At 44.8% G+C, this 27728-nt stretch overlaps 1 protein-coding gene across 1 annotated transcript in view; it reads right to left on the bottom strand.

The window, feature by feature from the left end:
• Positions 1 to 287: 287 nt before the first annotated feature.
• LOC110528168 (potassium voltage-gated channel subfamily B member 1-like) overlaps positions 288 to 27728 on the bottom strand; it is a 110727-nt gene continuing 83286 nt past the window's right edge. The window contains exon 2 of the mRNA XM_021609995.2: positions 288 to 2788. Coding sequence (XP_021465670.1) covers positions 905 to 2788 — 1884 coding nt within the window. The 3' untranslated portion in view covers positions 288 to 904. The remainder of the gene's footprint in view (positions 2789 to 27728) is intronic.

Raw genomic sequence — 27728 nt, 5'->3', positions numbered from 1 at the left:
GTGTGTAAATATCACCTGTTTGCATAAAACCCCCCAAAAATCAAAAACAAACACATAAGTAAACAAACAAAACAACAACGAATACACTGTACAGAATTGAAAATATTTATCACTCATCACATTTTTCACTATCTCATGCCAGGAATAGGGCATGATGGGAATGGGGAAACAGACAGGATATGACAGTGGCTGTGTCCTCTGTAATAGCTGACCATTACAACAATGAAGAAAGTTCACCTCTTAGACAGCATCACAAAATAACAGACCAAAGAAATTATGCTATTTACTTTTTTTTTTTTTTTAAGAACGGAAAAATAATATACATAAAATGATGTATGCCTGTGTGTGTATGTGTATGTTTATCTGCCTATCATCATGCATAAACATACACTCACAGACATACAAGCACACGCACACATGCTATGCATACACACAGTCGCATATACTGTAACTAAGGCCAGTTTTGGGGAAGAAAACAAACTAAATTTCTCTTAACACAATGTTGATTCAGTAATGGCTAAATCTACAGTGCATGACCTGATTCTGCAGAGTTATGTGTATCCCCTTTGGACACAGCAATGCACCCTCTCTTTCTCAGTCCCACAGTAGCATCTCCCAATGCCTTCAGTAATTTTGCTGCCATCCTGACAGTCTATGCACTCAAGTAGCAGGAAAAGGAAGGAAGTGTAAGCTCCGTCCTGTGTACCAAAAGTTATACTTATTGGGCATTTGTTACAAACCAAAACAAAACGCCAAATGTGTTTTCAGTGCCTTTTACTCAAGTGAGTAGAGGTGCAGCTCCTGGTATGGGTTAGAGTTCATGTTTTCTTTTATTTCTCTGTAGTGTTTGCACCATGTCCTCCTGTTTGGGTGCTCTCTATACTACCTTTTCCCTCCTCCTGCCTCACTTGCTCTCATTATTGGTGTTTGAACAACTCCTCTCTACCCGGGAGAGCACATGGTTCTCCTGTCCCCCCCCTGGCCTGCCCTCCAAGGGGAACACACTATTAGCCAGCATCCTCTGGGAGCCCTCCAGGTGGTTGGCTGCAATGTGGTGGCTGCTATGGGAGCTGAGCTTGGGGCTGGCTTTTCCCAGGAGCCTCTGGGAAGGGTTGGTGCCTGAGCCATCATGGAGGTGCTCCTCCTCGTCTGTGTCAGCGTCGATGAACTTACTAATGGAAGCGTCGTGGAATGTGAAGACTGTGGGGATCAGGGTCTCATGGGGTAGGGTCCTGCTGCTGGCGGTGGTGTAGACAGACACCTCAGGACTCATGAAGGAGTGGTCAGAGAGGGCGGAGCTATCTGAGAGGGCCCCACCCACTGGACCCTGTGTTGAGAAGGAGGAGGAGGGGTCCGCGCCTCCACCTTTGAAGTTGACCTTGAGTGAGCGGTTCTTGAGAGGGTTACTGAAGCGCATTCCACGGGGGCTGTCAGGGAGGCCGCACTTAGAGCCTCGTCCTCCAGGGAGCTTGGTAGCAGTGTGAGGGCCGTCCATGGCCTCATCCTCCAGGGTGATCTCAAGCACGGGGTTGGCGCTAACCCTCCCTGGTACACTGGTGCTGGGGCTGTGAGAGAAGCGGGCGCTTTCGGTGAAGTCGGCAGCGCAGCTCATGAAGCTGTCAATACTGGACATGCTCCTCATATCTGTGGTTGGGGCAGGCTCCATGGGGATGCTTCCCATCTCTATCTCATCTCTCTTCTTGGCTGCTTTAGATAAAGGTCCCTTGTTCTTGTTGTTAAGGTTAGGTTGAGATTGGGTCTTGGCCATCTTGTTGTACATCTCCTCCAGTTTCTGAGCGTTGAGGTGCTGAGGGCTTCCAGGACGGGCTTTGTCTGGTGAGCTGGGCTCCAGGGACTTGGCGGAAACCGTCTCTGAGGTAGTCCGCTTGGGAGTCCCTTTCCTGTAGCTGGGAGACATATGGTTGCCCTGCAACTTCCCCATGTTCTCTCCATTATTTTCTACCACTACGTCCATGAGCTCGACGCTACGTGCAAACGCCTCCTTCATGTTCATGGAGACGATGCTGCCGTTTCTCTTGGCTTTCTCCAGGGCCTCCCGCCTCTTGATGGCCTTTTCCTGCCTCTTCTGCTCCTTGTAGAACTCTGAGAAGTTGTTGACGATGATGGGGATGGGCAAGGCTATCACCAACACTCCAGCTATGCAGCACAGACCCCCAATAATCTTGCCCAATAAAGTCTTTGGGTATATGTCGCCATACCCCACCGTAGTCATAGTAATGGTGGCCCACCAGAAGGAGGCCGGGATGCTTTTAAACTTAGTGTCCTCTTCGTCCTTCTCAGCGAAGAAGACGAGACTGGAGAAGATCATGATGCCCATGGCCAAGAAGAGGATGAGCAGGCCCAGCTCGTTGTAACTCCTCCTCAGGGTGAAGCCCAGAGACTGGAGCCCTGTGGAATGCCTGGCTAGCTTCAGAATACGCAGAATACGCATGATCCTGAAGATCTGCACCACCCTCCGGACGTTCTGGAACTGTAGAACACTCTTATTGGATTCAGTCAGGAAGATGGTGACGTAGTAGGGCAGGATGGCCAGCAGGTCAATGATGTTCAGCGGACCCTTGAAGAACTTCCACTTGCTTGGCGAGGAGATGAAGCGGAGCAAATACTCCATTGTGAACCAGGCGATGCACACCGCCTCCACGTGAGCCAGCTGAGGGTTGTCTGTCACCTGGCCAAACTCGTCTATGTCCTGCAGCTCCGGGAGGGTGTTCAGAGACAAGGCAATAGTTGACAGCACGATAAAGAGGATGGAGATGATGGCCAGGACCTGTTGAAACACAACCAAGACAACACGTTTCAGTCAAACTTCAGTGCAGTGACATGTTGAACATTAATGCCAGAGCATTTCAAGGCCTTTTAGTCTGGATCCAAACTATGCGATTAAACAACTTTCAAAGATGCTCTAAATATCCTAAGTACGGCTGCAGCAAATAATAACAGTCATTATGTAAAGCTGACGCCTGAAAAATATGATTAATTCATGACCCACTTAGCTCTCTGACTAATTTTGTCATGTTGTCTTGTCTCTGTCCTTTCCCTTCACCCTGTCTCCCTCTGCTGGTCGTTGTTATGTTACCTTTTCTCCCCCTCTTTTCCCCAGCTGTGCCTTGTCTCCTCCTAATTACCCATTCACCCCGTTCCCCACCTGTTCCCTTTTTCCCTCTGATTAGGTCCCTATATCTGTCTCTGTTTCTGCTCCTGTCCTTGTCGGATTCTTGTTTGTTTGTTTATGTGTCTCATGCCTGAACCAGACTATCATCGTGTGTGCTGCAACCTTGTCCTGTCCTGTCGGAATCTACCTGTCCATCTGAGCCCACGTATGTTCGTCATTAAAGTACTCTGTTTGTTAATTCGCTTTTGGGTCCTCATTCACGCACCATAACAGAAGAATCCGACCAAGAATGGACCCAGCGACTTCGGATCCTCTCCACTCAGCCGTCGAGATCCAGGGAGCGATGCTAGGCAGACACAAGCAGGAATTGTCTGCTGCTCGACATGCCGTTGAGACCCTGGCCACCCAAGTCTCCAACCTCACAGAACAGGTTCACCATCTCCGCCTCGATCCACCGGCCACTTCCAGGGCTTTCGAATCTCCGGAGCCCAGAATCAATAACCCGCCGTGTTACTCTGGGGAGCCCACTGAATGCCGCTCGTTCCTCACCCAGTGTGATATTGTGTTTTCTCTCCAGCCCAACACTTACTCCAGGAGCACTGCTCGTGTCGCCTACGTCATATCTCTCCTTATTGGACGGGCTCGTGAGTGGGGCACGGCAATCTGGGAGGCAAGGGCTGAGTGTATTAACCAGTATCAAGACTTTAAGGAGGAGATGATACGGGTTTTTGATCGATCTGTTTTTGGGGAGGAGGCTTCCAGGGCCCTGTCTTCCCTATGTCAAGGCAATCGATCCATAACAGACTACTCTATTGAGTTTCGCACTCTTGCTGTCTCCAGTGGCTGGAACGAGCCGGTCTTGCTCGCTCGTCTTCTGGAGGGTTTCCGCGCAGAGGTAAAGGATGAGATTCTCTCCCGGGAGGTTCCTTCCAGCGTGGATTCCTTGATTGAACTCGCTATTCGCATTGAGCGACGGGTTGATCTTCGTCACCGAGCTCGTGGAAAGGAGCTCGCGCTCTCCGTCGCCTCCCTCTCCGCATCACTACCATCTTCCTCTGCCGGCTCGGGTGCTGAGCCCATGCAGCTGGGAGGTATCCGCATCTCGACTAAGGAGAGGGAACGGAGAATCACCAACCGCCTCTGTCTCTATTGCGGTTCCGCTGGTCATTTTGCCACTTCATGTCCAGTAAAAGGCCAGAGCTCGTCAGTAAGCGGAGGGCTACTGGTGAGCGCTACTACTCCTGTCTCTCCTTCAAGATCCTGCACTACCTTGTCGGTCCATCTACGCTGGACCGGTTCGTCAGCTTCCTGCAGTGCCTTAATAGACTCTGGGGCGGAGGGCTGTTTTATGGACGAGACCTGGGCTCGGGAACATGACATTCCTCTCAGACAGTTAAAGGAGCCCACGGCCTTGTTCGCCCTGGATGGTAGTCCTCTCCCCAGGATTCAGCGTGAGACGCTACCTTTAACCCTCACTGTTTCTGGTAATCATAGTGAAACCATTTCTTTTTTAATTTTTCGTTCACCTTTTACACCTGTTGTTTTGGGCCATCCCTGGCTAGTTTGTCATAATCCTTCCATTAATTGGTCTAGTAATTCTATCCTCTCCTGGAACGTCTCTTGTCATGTGAAATGTTTAATGTCTGCTATCCCTCCTGTTTCCTCTGTCTCTTCTTCACAGGAGGAGCCTGGTGATTTGACAGGGGTGCCGGAGGAATATCACGATCTGCGCACGGTGTTCAGTCGGTCCAGGGCCACCTCTCTTCCTCCACACCGGTCGTATGATTGTAGTATTGATCTCCTTCCGGGAACCACCCCCCCCCGGGGTAGACTATACTCTCTGTCGGCTCCCGAACGTAAGGCTCTCGAAGATTATTTGTCTGTAGCTCTTGACGCCGGTACCATAGTCCCCTCCTCCTCTCCCGCCGGAGCGGGGTTTTTTTTTGTCAAGAAGAAGGACGGGTCTCTGCGCCCCTGCATAGATTATCGAGGGCTGAATGACATAACAGTGAAGAATCGTTATCCGCTTCCTCTTATGTCTTCAGCCTTCGAGATCCTGCAGGGAGCCAGGTTTTTCACTAAGTTGGACCTTCGTAACGCTTACCATCTCGTGCGCATCAGGGAGGGGGACGAGTGGAAGACGGCGTTTAACACTCCGTTAGGGCACTTTGAATACCGGGTTCTTCCTTTCGGCCTCGCTAACGCTCCAGCTGTCTTTCAGGCATTAGTCAATGATGTCCTGAGAGACATGCTGAACATCTTTGTTTTCGTTTACCTTGACGATATCCTGATTTTTTCACCGTCACTCCAGATTCATGTTCAGCACGTTCGACGTGTCCTCCAGCGCCTTTTAGAGAATTGTCTTTTCGTGAAGGCTGAGAAGTGCACTTTTCATGCCTCCTCCGTCACATTTCTCGGTTCTGTTATTTCCGCTGAAGGCATTAAGATGGATCCCGCTAAGGTCCAAGCTGTCATTGATTGGCCCGTCCCTAAGTCACGCGTCGAGCTGCAGCGCTTTCTCGGCTTCGCGAACTTCTATCGTCGTTTCATCCGTAATTTCGGTCAGGTGGCAGCTCCTCTCACAGCCCTTACTTCTGTCAAGACGTGCTTTAAGTGGTCCGTTTCCGCCCAGGGAGCTTTTGATCTCCTCAAGAATCGTTTTACATCCGCTCCTATCCTTGTTACACCTGACGTCTCTAGACAGTTCGTTGTCGAGGTTGACGCGTCAGAGGTGGGAGTGGGAGCCATCCTTTCTCAGCGCTCCCTCTCTGACGACAAGGTCCACCCATGCGCGTATTTTTCTCATCGCCTGTCGCCGTCGGAACGTAACTATGATGTGGGTAACCGCGAACTGCTCGCCATCCGGTTAGCCCTAGGCGAATGGCGACAGTGGTTGGAGGGGGCGACCGTTCCTTTTGTCGTTTGGACTGACCATAGGAACCTTGAGTACATCCGTTCTGCCAAACGACTTAATGCGCGTCAGGCGCGTTGGGCGCTGTTTTTCGCTCGTTTCGAGTTCGTGATTTCTTATCGTCCGGGCTCTAAGAACACCAAGCCTGATGCTTTGTCTCGTCTCTTCAGTTCTTCAGTAGCCTCCACTGACCCCGAGGGGATTCTCCCTGAGGGGCGTGTTGTCGGGTTGACTGTCTGGGGAATTGAGAGGCAGGTAAAGCAAGCACTCACTCAAACTCCGTCGCCGCGCGCTTGTCCTAGGAACCTTCTTTTCGTTCCCGTTCCTACTCGTCTGGCCGTTCTTCAGTGGGCTCACTCTGCCAAGTTAGCCGGTCACCCTGGCGTTCGGGGTACGCTTGCTTCCATTCGCCAGCGTTTCTGGTGGCCCACCCGGGAGCATGACACGCGTCGTTTCGTGGCTGCTTGTTCGGTCTGCGCGCAGACTAAGTCCGGTAACTCTCCTCCTGCCGGCCGTCTCAGGCCGCTTCCTATTCCCTCTCGACCGTGGTCTCACATCGCCTTAGATTTTGTCACCGGACTGCCTTCGTCAGCGGGGAAGACTGTTATTCTTACGGTTGTCGATAGGTTCTCTAAGGCGGCTCATTTCATTCCCCTTGCTAAGCTTCCTTCTGCTAAAGAGACGGCACAAATCATCATCGAGAATGTTTTCAGAATTCATGGCCTTCCGTCAGACGTCGTTTCGGACAGAGGTCCGCAATTCACGTCTCAATTTTGGAGGGAGTTTTGCCGTTTGATTGGGGCTTCCGTCAGTCTCTCTTCCGGCTTTCACCCCCAGTCTAACGGTCAAGCAGAACGGGCCAATCAGACTATTGGTCGCATCTTACGCAGTCTTTCTTTTCGCAACCCTGCGTCTTGGTCAGAACAGCTCCCCTGGGCAGAATACGCCCACAACTCGCTTCCTTCGTCTGCGACCGGGCTATCTCCTTTTCAGAGTAGCCTCGGGTACCAGCCTCCGTTGTTCTCATCTCAGTTCGCCGAGTCCAGCGTCCCCTCCGCTCAGGCTTTTGTCCAACGTTGCGAGCGCACCTGGAAGAGGGTCAGGTCTGCACTTTGCCGTTATAGGGCGCAGACTGTGAGAGCTGCTAATAAGCGTAGAGTGAAGAGCCCTAGATATTGTCGCGGTCAGAGAGTTTGGCTCTCCACTCAGAACCTTCCCCTTAAGACGGCTTCTCGCAAGTTGACCCCGCGGTTCATTGGTCCATTCCGTATCTCTCAAATCATTAACCCTGTCGCAGTGCGACTTCTTCTGCCGCGATATCTTCGTCGCGTCCACCCGGTCTTCCATGTCTCCTGTGTCAAGCCCGTTCTTCGCGCCCCCGCTCGTCTTCCCCCCCCCCCCCCCCATCCTTGTCGAGGGCGCACCCATCTACAGGGTCCGTAGGATTTTGGACATGCGTCCTCGGGGCCGTGGTCATCAGTACCTAGTAGATTGGGAGGGGTACGGTCCTGAGGAGAGGAGTTGGGTTCCCTCTCGGGACGTGCTGGACCGTGCGCTGATCGATGATTTCCTCCGTTGCCGCCAGGCTTCCTCCTCGAGTGCGCCAGGAGGCGCTCGGTGAGTGGGGGGGTACTGTCATGTTGTCTTGTCTCTGTCCTTTCCCTTCACCCTGTCTCCCTCTGCTGGTCGTTGTTATGTTACCTTTTCTCCCCCTCTTTTCCCCAGCTGTGCCTTGTCTCCTCCTAATTACCCATTCACCCCGTTCCCCACCTGTTCCCTTTTTCCCTCTGATTAGGTCCCTATATCTGTCTCTGTTTCTGCTCCTGTCCTTGTCGGATTCTTGTTTGTTTGTTTATGTGTCTCATGCCTGAACCAGACTATCATCGTGTGTGCTGCAACCTTGTCCTGTCCTGTCGGAATCTACCTGTCCATCTGAGCCCACGTATGTTCGTCATTAAAGTACTCTGTTTGTTAATTCGCTTTTGGGTCCTCATTCACGCACCATAACAAATTTCTCCTGAACATAATGAAAAGGCTACGGTCCTATCAGGACTGGCGGGTTTTTAAAGAGAAAAAAATGTCAAAGATAAATATCATCTAGATGGCCTGGTCATTCAAGTCTGACCAAAATAATGTTTAGAATGTCAGTGCCATTCCTTTTAAAAACGTGAACCAAAATACTAGTTTCCCTGGTAACCCACTTTCTTTGCCACCAAATGTTGTATTTTCTGTGGATTGTGATTGACAGAACACACACCATGAGATGAGGGTGCACATTGATCCTCAGATAGTGTGTGTGTATTACCAGCGTTCCCTATCACAGTAGGAGGGTGTGATGGCTGTCAGCTGGCTGTCAGCTGCAATCTCTTCAGCTATGAGTTGTGGTGTGCTATATCCCTGCCAAATGTGTGCCCTTGTTCCTATCCTGCTTTATGCCTCCTTTCAGTCCCTCCTCATCTGCCTCTCTCCTTCAGACTGACTCCCTCAGACTTATTGTCCTAGTTCTTCTACAAAGCACCTTGCAAAGTTAGTGTACTACTAGCAGACTACTAGAGACATAGATTCACAGCACAGTCTGCGACTCCACTGCATGATGAGAGCATTTGGACCTGTAAGAAGGTCACAGGGAACAGGATGATGAGTACTACATGCTGAGTACATCAGGATCTGGATAAGGTATTGTGGATTAACAGAGTGCATTCAGGGCTGTGTGTACCCTGCTTGTGGCACACCTATTATTCCTCTACCAGCCAGTGTGTGTCAATCCAACACAAGGTCACAGTGGAGGCTGTGTCCCTATCCATGTCCCAGGTCAGTGCAGTGCAGGATTACTCCCTGGCAGTGCTCAGCACTCATTAACTTTAATTAATCCTGGCAGGTGAGGTGCCTGCAAACCCACCCTGGCCTTTAGGGAGAGGCTGAGAGAGAGAGAGAGAGAGATAGGGAGAGTCAGAGAGAGAGAGTGCGAGAGAGTCAAAGAGAGACTATGGGAGACAAAGAGACAAAGAAAGACAAAGAGAGGTAGAGACAAACTGGACTAAAGCGTTTCAGTTAAAAGTTAAAGTTAAAGTTAAAAGAGAGTGAATTAAAGGCCAGACACGAGTTTAAACTCAATCAGGGCCACCCCTAACATGTCCTTCGTCTAGTCAGGATCCTGAGGGACCAGAGTGATGGATGAAAATCTACAAACACATTAGATCCAAAGTGGATTTGCTCCCATGAAAGATTCACTCAACCAATCACCATTAATGATTCAAGTTTCAAGTGTAAACTGCACATTACATATTTGCAAGGACAAATACCTTTTGAATATGCAGTATGTCACCGTATCCTTATATTTCCATTGTGTTTATAAGGATACTGTGTAGTGTTTGTGGTTCTTGTTTATTAAACTGACACACCAAAAACCTACACACGTTGGTTGTTAGGCATACTATACCTCATACATGACTAAGTGCACATTACGCCTGACATCCAGACATGAAATACTGTAACTCTGCCAGTGGGACAAACATAAACGACTTTTCACAATGACTTTCTAAAACTTTCCACACAATTTCACACATTGCACACTATATCACGTGAACGGTAACACCTTTAAAGGTGTTATACTACCATGAAATAAAACAGGGATATCTGCTTGTCCTACTGAAAGATTAATCTAACCTGCTCGCTGTGTCTAGTCTAGATGTTTATCTCTCACACAAACATACTCAGTGTTGGGTTACAAAGCAGGGATGGAGAGAGCTCACGATTGGTTAAAACAGACCATGGACCATGTGTAACCGATGTGAAATGCTAGCTAGTTAGCGGTGGTGCACGTTTAGAGCCCGGGTAGGGACGAGGGACAGACTGAAGTTAAACTGTTACACATGTAATGGCACAGAGCCAGCTCCAGCGCTGCTCCCCACACACTGAGAATCCAGATAAATTATATCAACTACAATCCGAGCAGCACAGTGTGATGTGAATGGGAACTGCATGCACTCACATGCTCATCTCTCTGGCTAGTGTGTGTGATTAGAGTAGAGTACTAGGGATCACAGAGCTCTGGGCTCCCGAGCCCTGGCTCCAAAAAAGGCCTTTGAGGAGAGGCAGCTGTTTATTTTATTTTATTTTTATTTCACCTTTATTTAACCAGGTAGGCTAGTTGAGAACAAGTTCTCATTTACAACTGCGACCTGGCCAAGATAAATCATAGCAGTGTGAACAGACAACAACACAGAGTTACACATGGAGTAAACAATTAACAAGTCAATAACACAGTAGAAAAAAAGAAAAAAAGAGTCTATATACATTGTGTGCAAAAGGCATGAGGAGGTAGGCGAATAATTACAATTTTGCAGATTAACACTGGAGTGATACATGATCAGATGGTCATGTGCAGGTAGAGATACTAGTGTGCAAAAGAGCAGAAAAGTAAATAAATAAAAACAGTATGGGGATGAGGTAGGTAAATTGGGTGGGCCAGCTCAGAGTTACATCCAGCATCCAGCTCAGAGTTACATCCAGTGAGTGCTAGCTAGCTAGCTAGTACAATACTAGCTAGCTAGTGTGTAGTAGCTAGCTAGCTAGTGTGTTGTGACGTAATGTTTATAGTAACGTAATGCTTGTAGTGACGTAATGCTAATGGGCACGGCGTGTTGTGACGTAATGCTAATGGACATTATACTTTTACAAGTACCCTGAATGGCAGTTGGCGCGGCCTGTAGTAGGCGCGCCAACTAGTTAAAGTAGGTAGTTAATGTAGTCCGCAGATAGATATTATTGTAATGAACAAAGACAGTGTGGGCATGGATATGAGGATCTGCAACAGAATACATGTGCTAGAAGTTGTCAACGTAAAAGCTGTGAGACTCTAACTAAAGTTACCTGACCATCGCTCCAGCTAGCTAGCTTTCGACAGGTTAGTAATAAGGGCCAACAACAAGTCAAGTCAAGCTAACTAGCTAGCTGCCTTCCTTCAATGCTTTGGTGGCTTACTGACAGACAAGACAGGGAGCTTATGTTAGAAGTCACCAAGTATCGAGCTTAAGGCTACAGCTAGCTAGCTATCATATCAAAGATGTGTGTACACGTGCACGCATGCGTGTTTCTGTCTGTGTGTGTGTACACACTGTCCAAGAATCGATCAAAACTAGCCAGACCCAGCTAACACTGCTTGACATACCAAGTTTTTACCTTCACCCTCTCTCTGACATCAGGTGAGTATGAAGTAATTATCAGCAATTGTCTATATCAGCGAGGGGCAACTCCATTCCTCGGGGGCCTGATTGGTGTCATACTTTTCCCCCAGCCATATAGCTAACACGCCTGATTAAACTAATTGCATTCATAAACAGAAAACCATGATTAGTTGATTATTGGAGTCGGGTGTGTCACTAATCAGGCCCCCAAGGACTGGAGTTGTCCATCCCTGTTCTATATGGTGTAGGTAGCTATAGCGCTCTCAAACACAACTGGACCTCGAAGCCAGTTCCACTGCTTTTTTTCATTGTTTCCCTCTAATCAGGGACTGATTTAGACCTGTGACACCAGGTGGGTGCAATTAGTTATCAGGTAGAACAGAAAACCAGCAGGCTCCTGACCTATAGCTGGTCCTTCCCTCTACCTAATAATGGAAGAGATGAAAGGAGAAGGGCACAGTATGGTATCTGAGCTGATCATCATGAACTTCATGTAATTACATGACCAATACAGTAAGTTAAAATTACTGTAGTTTATTTGCTGACATGACTGTTGTATACTGTAATATTTACTGTAGTGTTTTTGCGGACATGGCTGTAGTATACTATACTGTTTTTGCCGACTGTACTGTTTTAGCATACATGACCATAGTCTACTATAGTATTTACTGTAGTGTTTTTGCAGACATGACTGTAGTACACTTCAGTATTCACAGTAGTGTTTTTGCAGACATGATTGTAGTATATTATACACTGCTCAAAAAAATAAAGGGAACACTTAAAAAACATAATGTAACTCCAAGTCAATCACACTTCTGTGAAATCAAACTGTCCACTTAGGAAGCAACACTGATTGACAATAAATGTCACATGCTGTTGTGCAAATGGAATAGAAAACAGGTGGAAATTATAGGCAATTAGCAAGACACCCCCAATAAAGTAGTGGTTCTGCAGGTGGTGACCACAGACCACTTCTCAGTTCCTATGCTTCCTGGCTGATGTTTTGGTCACTTTTGAATGCTGGCGGTGCTTTCATTCTAGTGGTAGCATGAGACGGAGTCTAGAGCCCACACAAGTGGCTCAGGTAGTGCAGCTCATCCAGGATGGCACATCAATGCGAGCTGTGGCAAGAAGGTTTGCTGTGTCTGTCAGCGTAGTGTCCAGAGCTTGGAAGCGCTATCCGGAGACAGGCCAGTACATCAGGAGACGTGGAGGAGGCCGTAGGAGGGCAACAACCCAGCAGCAGGACCGCTACCTCCGCCTTTGTGCAAGGAGGAGCAGGAGGAGCACTGCCAGAGCCCTGCAAAATGACCTCCAACAGGCCACAAATGTGCATGTGTCTGCTCAAACGGTCAGAAACAGACTCCATGAGTCCATGGAGACAGACACAACAAGTGCAAAAAACATGTATATATTTTATTATTTTCCCCAAACCCTACCACCCCTCCCCTATTGGAGAATAATAATGGACAACAACATTTAGGTGTCTGCTCAAACGGTCAGAAACAGACTCCATGAGGGTGTTATGAGGGCCCGACGTCCACAGGTGGGGGTTGTGCTTACAGCACATAGATATGTTTTTGGCATTTGCCAGAGAACACCAAGATTGGCAAATTTGCCACTGGCGCCCTGTGCTCTTCACAGATGAAAGCAGGTTCACACTGAGCACATGTGACAGACGTGACAGAGTCTGGAGACGCCGTGGAGAACGTTCTGCTGCCTGCCACATCCTCCAGCATGACCGGTTTGGCGGTGGGTCAGTCATGGTGTGGGGTGGCATTTCTTTGGGGGGCCGCACAGCCCTCCATGTGCACGCCAGAGGTAGCCTGACTGCCATTAGGTACCGAGATGAGATCCTCAGACCCCTTGTGAGACCAATGCTAGACCTCATGTGGCTGGAGTGTGTCAGCAGTTCCTGCAAGAGGAAGGCATTGATGCTATGGACTGGCCCGCCCGTTCCCCAGACCTGAATCCAATTGAGCACATCTGGGACATCATGTCTCGCTCCATCCACCAACGCCACGTTGCACCACAGACTGTCCAGGAGTTGGCGGATGCTTTAGTCCAGGTCTGGGAGGAGATCCCTCAGGAGACCATCCGCCACCTCATCAGGAGCATGCCCAGGCGTTGTAGGGAGGTCATACAGGCATGTGGAGGCCACACACACTACTGAGCCTCATTTTGACTTGTTTTAAGGACATTACATCAAAGTTGGATCAGACTGTAGTGTGGTTTTTCACTTTAATTTTGAATGTGACTCCAAATCCAGACCTCCATGGGTTGATAAATTTGATTTCCATTGATAATTTGTGTGTGATTTTGTTGTCAGCACATTCAACTATGTAAAGAAAAATGTATTTAAGAATATTTCATTCATTCAGATCTAGGATGTGTTATTTTAGTGTTTCCTTTATTTTTTTGAGCAGTGTAGTATTCACTGTAGTGTTTTTGCAGAAATGCCTGTAGGATCCTATAGTATTCACTATAGTGTTTTACAGACATGACTGTAGTGCACTGCAGGGTTTACTGTAGTTTATTTTGGGACATGACTGTAGTATACTGTAATATTTACTGTAGTGTTTTTGCAGACATGACTATAGTATATTGTAGTAACACCTGTCTACTAAGGTTAGCTAAAATGGCACATCTACCAGACTATGGCAGTTACTGTTTAATGAGGTGAACACCTCAACCAGAACATAAGACACCGGTTAGTAACAGGCCACCTATTGAGTTCGGTCAAAAGTTCTGAGCAATGCAACGGACCATAAAACACCTTAGCAAAAATATAAAATGTGTATTACAATTGCAACATCTAAACATTAGAGGTTCTAGGCCCATTACAGGGAAACAGTACAGAGGGAGAGAAAGAACAAGCAACGTTTATTAAATCTTAGAGGATTAGGTATGCTTGTTTGACACAGATAGATAAATAACACACATTAACAAGAGTAGACCATAATGACTTCTTAGATATTACTTCCACTAGATAGCTTTTTGAAATACAGGGTTTCACAGAGATTCAGCTGACCAAGTTCATAAGATGTCCAAAAACAGTGACAAATAATACTGCACTTCTGAATATACAAAATAAACAGTTAACCACTGCATTTACATAAACAATACATCTTTTGGAAATACAACTGACTTTACTTAAAGACAGTCACCTTATTGGAGGGCGCTACCATAAACTGCCTGGACCTCAAACCAGCAAAGTCTCTCCTAACAAACCCACTGAAAACAAAAGTACATTATAGCAGTGGCTTAACATAATAAACATCAACCACACCCAAAATATTCATTCAAGACAGCATGGCCACAAAATGGCTCACAGAAATAAACCAACAGCAACAACCCCATGCAGCCTGTACACACAAAGGATCTTCCCAGTACAAAGCTCTCACCTGAACATGTACAATGGGTGCTTGTATACATTTCCTGCATGTCCTCCTCTAATAAGGGTGCACAGGGAAACACTGACCAAAACTTTGCTTCCTAGCTTGTCACACAATATTCTTCAGTTACAAGACTGTAACTGATTGAGGATTAGGGGAAGGTTATGGTGATGCCCATCTACTGTGGGATTTCAGTTAAAGAGCAGGCAGAGGCAGAGATGCTTTTCAGTTTAAGAGTCTTATAGATTCAGGTAATCGAGATGATACATGGCAGGGAATGATTGACAGTTGTTGACATGTGATTCGTCTTGAATTGAGACTTGATTGGCTTTGTATGGAGTATGGTTTACCTAAAAGGAGACACAGAAAGGTGCAAATAATAAAGGAAAATAACATCAGTGAACATACCTCATTAATTGGCTGTTAATGGCAATAATAAATTACACTATAGCAATGCAATAAGCATATAACATGGGTAAAGCTATGCATAAATATAGCAGCAGTTAACAATGAACGGCCAGAAAGGGTGTGCAGTAGCATGTGGCATGGTAAGCAGAAGCCAGATATTTAATTTATCAATGGCTTCATAGCACATCATGGCAAGCAAACAAACAATATAAGCTAACAAATAGCAGGCCTAGTTAACATAACAAAGGCAATGCACAACAAGTGCAAAAAACATGTATATATTTTATTATTTTCCCCTAACCCTACCACCCCTCCCCAATTGGAGAATAATAATGGACAACAACACTTAGGCTTCTACTTCCAGCTTGGGGCAAAAAAGTATTTAGTCAGCCACCAATTGTGCAAGTTCTCCCACTTAATTTTCATCATAGGTACACTTCAACTATGACAGACCAAAATGAGAAAAACATTGTAGGATTTTTAATGAATTTATTTGCAAATGATGGTGGAAAATAAGTATTTGGTCAATAACAAAAGTTTCTCAATACTTTGTTAGATACCCTTTGTTGGCAATGACAGAGGTCAAACGTTTTCTGTAAGTCTTCACAAGGTTTTCACACACTGTTGCTGGTATTTTGGCCCATTCCTCCATGCAGATCTCCTCTAGAGCAGTGACGTTTCGGGGCTGTTGCTGGGCAACACAGTCTTTCAACTCCCTCCAAAGATTTTCTATGGGGTTGAGATCTGGAGACTGGCTAGGCCACTCCAGGACCTTGAAATGCTTCTTACGAAGCCACTCCTTCGTTGCCCGGGCGGTGTGTTTGGGATCATTGTCATGCTGAAAGACCCAGCCACGTTTCATCTTCAATGCCCTTGCTGATGGAAGGAAGTTTTCACTCAAAATCTCACGATACACGGCCCCATTCATTCTGTCCTTTACACGGATCAGTCGTCCTGGTCCCTTTGCATAAAAACAGCCCCAAAGCATAATGTTTCCACCCCCATGCTTCACAGTAGGTATGGTGTTCTTTGGATGCAACTCAGCATTCTTTGTCCTCCAAACACGATGAGTTGAGTTTTTACCAAAAAGTTATATTTGGGTTTCATCTGACCATATGACATTCTCCCAATCGTCTTCTGGATCATCCAAATGCTCTCTAGCAAACTTCATACGGGCCTGGACATGTACTGGCTTAAGCAGGGGGACACGTCTGGCACTGCAGGATTTGAGTCCCTGGCGGCGTAGTGTGTTACTGATGGTAGGCTTTGTTACTTTGGTCCCAGCTCTCTGCAGGTCATTTACTAGGTCCCCCTGTGTAGTTCTGGGATTTTTGCTCACCGTTCTTGTGATCATTTTGACCCCACGGGATGAGATCTTGCGTGGAGCCCCAGATCGAGGGAGATTATCAGTGGTCTTGTATATCTTCCATTTCCTAATAATTGGTCCCACAGTTGATTTCTTCAAACCAAGCTGCTTACATATTGCAGATTCAGTCTTCCCAGCCTGGTGCAGGTCTACAATTTTGTTTCTGGTGTCCTTTGACAGCTCTTTGGTCCTGGCCATAGTGGAGTTTGGAGTGTGACTGTTTGAGGTTGTGGACAGGTGTCTTTTATACTGATAACAAGTTCAAACAGGTTCCATTAATACAGGTAACGAGTGGAGGACAGAGGAGCCTCTCAAAGAAGAAGTTACAGGTCTGTGAGAGCCAGAAATCTTGCTTGTTTGTAGGTGACCAAATACTTATTTTCCACAATAATTTGCAAATAAATTCATTACAAATCCTACAATGTGATTTTCTGGATTTTTTTTCTTCATTTTGTCTGCCATAGTTGAAGTGTACCTATGATGAAAATTACAGGCCTCTCTCATCTTTTTAAGTGGGAGATCTTGCACAATTGGTGGCTGACTAAATACTTTTTTGCCCCACTGTACTACATACATTTTACAGACACGGTATATTTTACAATAGTTATCTTTTGTTTGTTTTTAGTCCCATCGTTCAGCTGCCCTCAACCCCTCCCATCTACCTCTGAACACCATCCTGTTTTCATTTCTATTTGCCATATATTTTCCAACTGTGCTGTTTCACAAAAGTTCTGAACCTATATACATTTTACGGACACAGTATTTTTTACATTAGCTATCTTGTTATTTTTAGTCCCACTCTTTAGCTCTACTCAACCACTCCCATCTATCTCTGAACGCTATTTGCCATATATTTTTCAACTGTGCTGTGATGATTCTGTTCTGAACCTTTCTAGTCTCATAGTTTCTACAGATTCTAAATTAAAGATTTTTTTTAAATCTAAGAGTAGTAGTGCAACAATTATTAAAATGCGTCCATTAACACTACAAGTACCAAAGACAACAGGGCCCTGTTGCCCAAAAGCATCTAAAAGGCTCTGTCTTATTCTCGTTAAGTTCATCATTAAAACCTTCGTAGGAGCATCGTTAAATCTCAGAGCCAACCCTGTTCCTTGAGAGCTACCCGCCTGTAGGTTTTCGCTCCATCCCCAGTTGTAACTAACCTGGTTCAGGCAATCAACCAGCTAATTATTAGAATCAGGTATGCTAGATTAGGATTGGAATGAAAACCTACTCTCCAGGAACAGGGTTGGAGAGCCCTGATTTACAGCCTGGTCAATCAAGTTACTATTTCAGACATTTTCAGACTACTAAACAACTATTGATCTAGAACACAGGAGAGTTACTGCAAGTTGCAAAGAAAACAGGACCTACCTCCACTATTCCAGCACTATTTCAACTTTAACATTTCAACATTTTTTTTAATACATGTTTTATTATTTCAATTCATATGATTAAAAAATAATTAATCAAATCACCTATGCTTAGTTTAATTCAGTGACAACTAAAATATTCCAAAAACAATATTTGTAAATGATTTAGTCCAATCAACGTAAACTAAATATCATGTGGCTGTCCATGGTACTGATTTGTGTGTGTGTGTGTGTGTGTGTGTGTGTGTGTGTCTGCGTGCATAAGAAGAAAACATGTTGACTCACCCTACTTGTAGAGAAACGCCAATGCCATCCTCTTCTCTTCTCCTCTCTCTCTTTCATTATGCCGAAACAGGCTACACTGAGTATACAAAACATTATGAACACCTACTCTTTCCATGACATAGACTGACCAGGTGAATCCAGGTGAAAGCTATGATCCCTTATTGATGTCACTTGTTAAATACACTTCAATCAGTGTAGATGAAGGGGAGGAGACAGGTTAAAGAAGGATTTTTAAGCCTTGAGACATGGATTGTGTATGTGTGCTATTCAGAGGGTAAATGGGCAAGACAAAAGATTTAAGTGCCTTTGAACGGGGTATGCTCAACAGTTTCCTGTGTGTATCAAGAATGGTCCACCACGCAAACGACATCCAGCCAACTTGATAAAACTGTGGGAAGCATTGGAGTCAACATGGGCCAGCATCCGTGTGGAACTTTCGACACCTTGTAGGGGGGTGCAACTCAATATTAGGAAGGTGTTCCTAATGTTTGGTATACTCAGTGTATACAGTACACTATTCCATACAGTACACGCTTTTTGTTTTTGTTGTCCTACGTTACCTGACTAAAATGCTTGCTCGCTTCCTTTTCATCGGCACCGATGAGCCAGCTAGTTAACATTAGCCAACTACAGCTAGCTACATATTGAACTTCCATCCTCTCAGGCCAGGGGCACAATGTATGAATTTATGGTTTGATGAGAATCATTGTTATAATCATTGGCCAGTATGGAGAATTAAGTAAAACCACAAGTTCATAACCTTATCTCCATCCATGGGTAATTTAGGAAAGGACCAATTTTAGCTAGCTAGCCACCGGTGGACAACAACACAACGAGATGCAACGATTCCATTTTGTTTGTCAATGACGTTTAGCTTTTGATGGGATGCGATTGGTGTGAAGCCAAATCACATCACTTGACACTTTTTTTTTGCTCAACGCTGATTGGCTATTGTTGCATATTTTTTTATCAAGGGAGGCCAAATGCTCACTGGCTTCCCTTACATTCAATGCTACGATTCACATCAATATCATACTCTTTTTGACCAGACAGCATCAGATAGATGGGCTACACATACAGAGACAGGGGAGCGTTTATCTCGCATGCTTTCTCTGGTGAGATACATTTAGCCTTTTTCGAATTGAAGGAAAATTATGAAATACAGAGAGATAAAGGAAAAATTACTTTGTTTAAAAAAATGTCTTCGTCAATTTTTGGGGAAGCCTGGCTTCCCTTGGCAGCCATGAATACACGCCACAGTGTAACTCTGAGATGGATGCTTTATATAACTCTGAGCTGGATGCTGGATGTAGCACTACTTTGAGCTGGAGGCCAGATGTAACTCTGAGCTGGATGCTGGATGCTGGATGTATAACACTACTCTGAGATGGATGTTAGATATAACTCTGAGCTGGATGCTGGATGTAACACTACTCTGAGCTGGATGTTAGCTATAACTCTGAGCTGGATGCTGGATGTAACACTACTCTGAGCTGGATGCTGGATGTATAACACTAGTCTGAGATGGATGCTGGATGTAGCACTACTCTGAGATGGATGCTGGATGTAGCACTACTCTGAGATGGATGCTGGATGTAGCACTACTCTGAGATGGATGCTGGATGTAGCACTACTCTGAGATGGATGCTGGATGTAGCACTACTCTGAGCTGGATGCCAGATGTAACTCTGAGCTGGATGTTAGATATAACTCTGAGCTGGATGCTGGATGTAACACTACTCTGAGCTGGATGCTGGATGTATAACACTACTCTGAGATGGATGCTAGATGTAACACTACTCTGAGCTGGATTCTGGATGTATAACACTACTCTGAGATGGATGCTGGATGTAACACTACTCTGAGCTGGATGCTAGATGTAACTCTGAGCTGGATGTTAGATATAACTCTGAGCTGGATGCTGGATGTAACACTACTCTGAGATGGATGCTGGATGTATAACACTACTCTGAGATGGATGCTAGATGTAACACTACTCTGAGCTGGATGCTGGATGCTGGATGCTCTCCACAAGACATCCAGGTCACTATGCCATATGGCTTGTTTTACTTCCACATCCCACTCAACATCCACTCCAGGGAGGGTGACGTCCATGTGCTCTAGTGTCCGTCTTACAGACCTACTGCCTTTGAGGGGAACTCACGCTCATCAGATTCTGGCTAATGTAGCCTGATGAGCAGACAGGGCTGTAGCAGCGTGCCTAATGAAGTGTGCTAAATAGGAACAACAGCATTGAAACTGACCCCAGGTGTGTGTGTGCTAACTATAGAAGAGCAGCTGAAGTATGACTGCTCTGCCCCTCTAATCTCTCTCCCATAATACATCTTCCCTCTCCAGTCTCGGTGCACTGCCAGCCTCAGCCAGCCAGCTAGGCAAAGAGGAGATTACGGGGACATGGACTCAAAACAGAGAGAAGTCTACCCAAGGCACTTACAGCAAAGACAACTCCACACTACAGGGGTAGAGGGTTTAAAGTGACTGATTGAGGCAGGGAAGCAGGCAGTGAGGCAGAAACGTGTGAGTTTCCTGGAGGAGGAAGTGTGTGGAGATTTCAGCAGGGTCCCAGAGGATGGTGACTCTTGTGGGTCTGGTTGCCAGAGCAGTGATGTGTGAGAGAGGAGTAGGGTTGAGTAGTGGGAGGTATTCCCGTGGGGACTGAATGATGGTATGTTTGTGTGTGCTTGTAAGGTGGACATGCGGGGCAGTGGTGAAAGAACCGCAGGGTTGTCTGAGTGTTACGTAAACAGGAAATGAGACGGGATGTCTCCATGTCCTCACTTTCAGTCATTAGGAGTGAATGATGAGGTAACAGAGCCTGCTGATCCACTAATACAACTATTCCCAACTAAGGTACGCGCAATACCGTTGGGGGTACCTCAAATAAAATGTGATTCACATTTTCAAACAGACCATTTAGATTTTCCAACGGGGTTATACATTTGGGTGATGTTTTTTTCTCACCTGAGTAGCCTTGTTTCACTGCCAAAAATCGAATTAAACCATCTAGTGTTCAGCGAAATAACAACACAATGTCAAATACAGGTAGCCTAGTCAAATAATTAACATCCAATCACATTAACATTAACCGTTACTCTCTCGCGGAAATTCCACAAACGGTTCGTATGTAGCCAAACGAAGCTGCTACTCATTCCGTTTGCTCGAAAATTGAAAAGTAAGGCCTGCGTCCATAGAGACACATACCAGCTGTACTGGTAGTACTGCTACTACCAGCAGTACTACATCTGCACTGTTTCACGACGCATCAGTGACATGGCTGGAAGAGTTTTGAAACAATTACTGCTTCGCATACAAGCCAATGAATTATATGTGTTACAGCTGGAAGAGTCAACAGACATGGCGGACCTGGCACAGCTCCTGGTATAAGTCCGTTATGTTTATGCGGGGTCAATTAAGGAAGACATCCTCTTCTGCAAACCACTGGAAACCAGGACAACAGGAGAGGATATTTTTTAAGCACTGGACAGCTTTATGACATCAAATGGACTTTGGTGGTCAAGATGTGTTGGTATCTGAACTGATGGCGCAAATGCAACAAGCGGTTCTGTGAAAATTGAATTTAATCAGAAGCCACTGCCAGATTTCTGGATAGGGCTGAGCTCAGCGTATCCTGCCTTGGCAAATCCCCTGTTAAGACACTGATGCCCTTTGCAACCATGTACATATGTGAGAGTGGATTTTTGGCCCTCACTAGCATGATCACTAAATACAGGCACAGACTGTGTGTGGGAAATGATTTAAGACTGAGACTGAACATTTATTTAAGACTGAACAAATAAGGTTTTATACTGTATGTAAGATGGTTAAATAAAGAGCAAAATTATTGATTATTATTATTTGTGCCCTGGTTCTATAAAAGCTCTTTGTCACTTCCCACGAGCCGGGTTGTGACAAAAACTCATACTTATGTTTAATAAATGTATCGTATAGTGTGTGTGGCAGGCTCACAATGATGGCAGAAAACAACATTGTAGAGTGTGCTGACCCTGGTGCTAGAGGGGGTACAGCTGGAGGTTGAATGTTTGAAGGGGTACGGGACTATAAAAAGTTTGGGAACCACTGCGCTAACACATCTGGTCTATATTCGCACTCAATAAACGACAAACATTCATTCAAGTGAGGTATAGACACATTCATTCCTGTACACTTGTGTGCATACCACAAACAGTACATGTCTATAAATTCAGTACAATACATACACACATGCAATCTCCCCCACTTTGACTACACATACTCTTGTTTTCAGTAATAGAGTGGTAAGGAGGAGCTCCGCAGACCCTCCATGTCCAGAAGTAATTTAGCCGTTCACTGTAGTCCTTGGCGCTCTGTAGAGTTGCTATTTTCTCATGTCCATTAACTTGTGACATTCCTGGATTATTCATTATATTAATAAAGTCTAATATAATCAACAAATCAGTGATTCTTGAAAGATGGGACAATCTCTACCTTTTCTTAATATTAATAACATTTGAAATATATGATCGACCAAAGTATCAGCTATTACACCACGTATTGGAACAACCCTTTAATTCTTACATTTTTTCATAATATGCAACTAAGTGGATTTATGTCAACTCTGTCAGACACCATAAAATACATTTCATTTGTACATGTATTGTCCAAAAGTGTTAAAGACCTTGAAACAATCATTTTAATATTATTCAAATATGTAATACAAATCTCCAAACTTCTTGTTTTATTTTATAGCACTATATAATGCTCCAAGGCTAATTTCGTTAGCATTTTGACATTTATTTTCTAGATTTAGAAATAAAACATTTATAAAGCAAACATTATCCCTTAGATCTAGCACAGCAAATACGTCAATAGTTTAAGCATGTTTCAGAAAAGTGATTAAAAAAAATCTCTGAATATTGAAAAATACATCTTAAGGAGTTTTAACGGGGTTAGCCATCAGTGATGGAGTTGACAACAAAATACTCAAAACAGACATTTTTGCCTTTAAAAATAAAAGTTAATTACAAACATTTGTAAAATATAGACAATTATTAGTTTGAAAATCCCCAATAAAAACAAAACCATTCTGTTAGATTTTTCAGCACTCTGACAGAGTTGACAAGCACTTGTGATGTGTTATGTGATGAATAAAATTAGATTGAATTGATGTTTTACAGTGTTGACATAAATTGCATTTTTCTTCTTCATTCAAGTGGTATAAAAAATATACATTTCTTTTTCCGTAGTTGCTTCATGACTCTAAAACACAAAATGTATATCCTATCAGGGAGATGGAGTTGTTGTGACAATGGGGATTTCAATATATATATTTTTATTCTATCAAAAGTAGAGAACTTTACAGACCATGAGTGGTCTTGTTGCACTACATGTTATGACTACATGAAATAAGGGTGCTTAAGGTGTAGCAGTCCCTACTCACTATTGATTAATTTAGGATTTTAGACAAATCTGACGGAGTTCACAAAATCTCTGGACATAATCTTTTTGGGAATCACAGTTTGGAGATAAATATTATTTGAAGTCAGAAAGGGCTATTTCAAGAAACTACACAAGATCATTTTTCAGTTAATATACATTATTGCAATTTGTCAAATTTTTAAATACTTTTTTTATTTATTTTTGTTTGTTTTGGAGAGTTTGAAAATGCGATCCTTTGCTCCAGACAAGGGCATTTCCCGGGCATAGAGCCAACATGGAAATTAATAATATAGAAAATATTTAGAAAATTACAAAAGCAAATCTTTCCCCTTATAAAATTCCCCTAAATGTAATTTTTCAGCCCAAATTGTCACGCCTGCTCCCGCTCCCCCTCTCTGGCGCTTGATGGTGCCAGAATGCCCATCATTACGCACACCTTTCACTATTGTTATGCACATCAGTGCTTCATTGGACTCACCTGGACTCCTTCACATTATTGATTGCCTCCTCTTTATCTGTCTATTCCTCAGTTTGATCTATGTGTCAGCATTAATGTTGTTATGTTTCCCTTGTCCAGAAGCTGTCCGTGTCTTGTTTCATGTCTGTTATTTATTAAATATTCACTCCCTGTACTTGCTTCCCGTCTCCCAGCATCTGTCCTCACAGAATGCTGACACTAACATTGGAAGCATCAGGGAGTTTTTCGTTTTGGTTGGTGACGTCAGGTCCACTGCCGAAGGAACTGGGGATGCCTTTGCTGGCTCGTCAGGCTTCCATGCCTTAACTGGCTAGAGGTTTTCTTTCATCGGTTGGCTTGGCAGGCTCCCATTCCACATCATGCCTCAGCCGGCTCGTTGGGCTCCCACGCCTCAGCTGGCTCGTTGGGTTCCCACGCCTCAGCCGGCTCATCGGGCTTCCACGTCTCGGCTGGCTCGTCCTCATCCTATGCCTCGGTCGGCCCGTCAGTGCATTCGGAAAGTATTCAGACCCTTTGACTTTTTTCACATTTTTCTATGTTACAGCCTTATTCTGCATTGTCTTGGCTGTGTGCTTAGAGTTGTTGTCCTGTTGGAAGGTGGACCTTCTCCCCAGTCTGAGGTCCTGAGCGCTCTGGAGCAGGTTTTCATCAAGGATCTTTCTGTACTTTGCTCCATTAATTTTTCCCTTGGTCCTGACTTGTCTGCCCAGCCCCTGTCACTGAAAAACATCCCCATAGCACGAGGCTTCCACCACCATACTTCACCGTAGGGATGGTGCCAGGTTTCTTCCAGACTTGACACTTGGCATTCAGGCCAAAGGGTTCAATCTTGGTTTCATTAGACCAGAGAATCTTGTTTCTCATGGTCTGAGAGTCTTAAGGTGCCTTTCGGTAAACTCCAAGCAGGCTGTCATGTGCCTTTTACTGAGGAGTGGCTTCTGTCTGGCCACTCTAGCATAAAGGCCTGATTGATGGAGTGCTGCAGAGATGGTTGTCACTCTGGAATGTTCTCCTGGGTATTGTGTGTAGATTGATGAGGGGAAAACAACCATTTAATACATTTTAGAATCAGGCTGTAACATAGCAAAATGTGTAATTCTTGGTCACGTCCCTGACCAAGGCCTTTCTTCCCAGATTGTTCAGTTTGGCCAGGTGGACAGCTCTAGGAAGAGTATTGATGGTTACAAACTTTTTCCATTTAAGAATGTTGAAGGCCACTGTGTTCTTGGGGACCTTCAATGCTGCAGACATTTTTGGTCCCCTTCCCCATATCTGTGCTCTGACATGCACTGTCAACTGTGGGACCTTATATAGACAGTTATGTGCCTTTCCAAATCATGTCTAATCAATTGAATTTACCACAGGTGGACTCCAATCAAGTTGTAGAAACATCTCAAAGATAATCAATGAAAACAGGATGCCCCTGAGCTCAATTTTGAGTCTCATAGTAAATGGTCTGAATACTTATAAGTTATTTCGTTTTTTTTACTTTTAATACATTTGCAAACATTTCTAAAAACCTGTTTTTGCTTTGTCATTATGGTATTGTGTGTAGATTGATGAGGATTTGTATTCATTTAATCCATTTTGGAATAAGGATGTAACATAACAAAATGTGGAAAAAAGGGAAGGGGTCTGAATACTTTACAAATGCACTGTATATCCCATTGAGCAAAGCGGGTAGAGGCTGGCCGTTGTCACAGTTCCAAGACCAGTTAGAAATGTCCAGCTAACCCTAGAAGCCGTTGACGCCGGTGAATGTCAATACTTAACTTGGATCCGCACTAAGTAGCAATGATAACCTTCACCACCGTTGTCTTATGACAGACAATTAATAATTGTCAAGTTTCTTTCCATTGAATTTCTTAGTTACATGATTGTATAACTATCAAAGGAGTTTTGATGGTGAAGGTGCAGTATTTATGAAGTTTGGCAATGTGGACGACAACTAACATAGTTCAGCTAGCCAGCTAGTTTAGCCAGAGATACTGGATACAATGACGAGATTCTTGTCTCCACCCTAACAATGGGAAACGTCAACAGCCTGTATTCAATGGAGAGTGAGATGCTATGCTAGCCTCATGAATATGCATAGCCGTCTCGAATTTCAACAGCGACAACTCTGATATAGTTTTTTTTCTCTCAAAGTTGCATCATACTTACATCAGTACACCCGTAACAACCTAAGCATTACGAAACTTCTACAAAATTGTTACCTTGAATAAATTTGACACTCTCGCATTGCCCCCCATACAAAAACTCTTCACTTGCTGTGACTGTCAATAGTAAAACAAAGTTTAAAGTGACGTTTGAGTGTAAAATGAATCCAGAAAATGAATGGTGGAGTCGCTTCCGGACACGGTAGACTCCTCCTCCTCACCACTTTATGAGACTAAAGCGCCAGTGGCCCCTTCCCCGTCTCCTTGGAGGCAGAGTGAATATTTAATGCCCTGAAGTGTGAGCAGAACCATCCTCCTGTCCTACACAAGGTGTATGTCAGTGGGTTCTTAGTGGGGCATTTAAAAAAAAAAAATTATGGTACCTTTATTTAACCAGGTAGGCTAGTTGAGAACAAGTTCTCATTTGCAACTGCGACCTGGCCAAGATAAAGCATAGCAGTGTGAACAGACAAAACAGAGTTCCACATTTTGTAAACAATTAACAAGTCAATAGCACAGTAGAAAAAAAGAGAGTCTATATACATTGTGTGCAAAAGGCATGAGGAGGTAGGCGAATAATTACAATTTTGCAGATTAACACTGGAGTGATAAATGATCAGATGGTCATGTACAGGTAGAGATATTGGTGTGCAAAAGAGCAGAAAAGTAAATAAATATAAACAGTATGGGGATGAGGTAGGTAAAATTGGGTGGGCTATTTACAGCTGCAGCGATCGGTTAGCTGCTCAGATAGCAGATGTTTGAAGTTGGTGAGGGAGATAAAAGTCTCCAACTTCAGCGATTTTTGCAGTTCGTTCCAGTCACAGGCAGCAGAGAACTGGAACGAAAGGCAGCCAAATTAGGTGTTGGCTTTAGGGATGATCAGTGAGATACACCTGCTGGAGCGCGTGCTACGGGTGGGTGTTGCCATCGTGACCAGTGAACTGAGATAAGGCGGAGCTTTACCTAGCATGGACTTGTAGATGACCTGGAGCCAGTGGGTCTGGCGTCGAATATGTAGCGAGGGCCAGCCGACTAGAGCATACAGTTCGCAGTGGTGGGTGGTATAAGGTGCTTTAGTAACAAAACGGGTGGCACTGTGATAAACTGCATCCAGTTTGCTGAGTAGAGTATTGGAAGCTATTTCGTAGATGACATCACCGAAGTCGAGGATCGGTAGGATAGTCAGTTTTACTAGGGTAAGTTTGGCGGCGTGAGTGAAGGAGGCTTTGTTGCGGAATAGAAAGCCGATCCTATAAAGGACAGCAGGGCAGCCCAGATAGTTAGCCCAGTTCTCACTCTGCTTCATCAAGCTTAGCCCTGCTTCATAGAGAAAGGAGGCATGAAAAGAGGAAAAACAGCAAGAGAGAACTCAGTGAGGAGAGCTACCCTCCATTCCCCACCAGGGCAGGTTATCAGTACTGGAGGGGATAATAAATATAATAGGATTGTATTGCTCTATAAAGCCTGCTATAGGATGGGATGTTTTCTATTTCTCTTTTTTATGGGCCTGTCTCCTGGGCCACAGAGAGTAAGAATTCAGTTGCACTGCGCTTTATCATGGCCCCGCTCGCTCATTTCACCACCTGATCTTGTCT

This window comes from Oncorhynchus mykiss, chromosome 7 (assembly GCF_013265735.2).
Source record: "Oncorhynchus mykiss isolate Arlee chromosome 7, USDA_OmykA_1.1, whole genome shotgun sequence".
NCBI classification, from domain to species: Eukaryota; Metazoa; Chordata; class Actinopteri; order Salmoniformes; family Salmonidae; genus Oncorhynchus; species Oncorhynchus mykiss.
The sequence above is the reverse complement of the archived record's forward strand: the minus strand, read 5'-3'. Positions and strand labels throughout refer to the sequence as shown.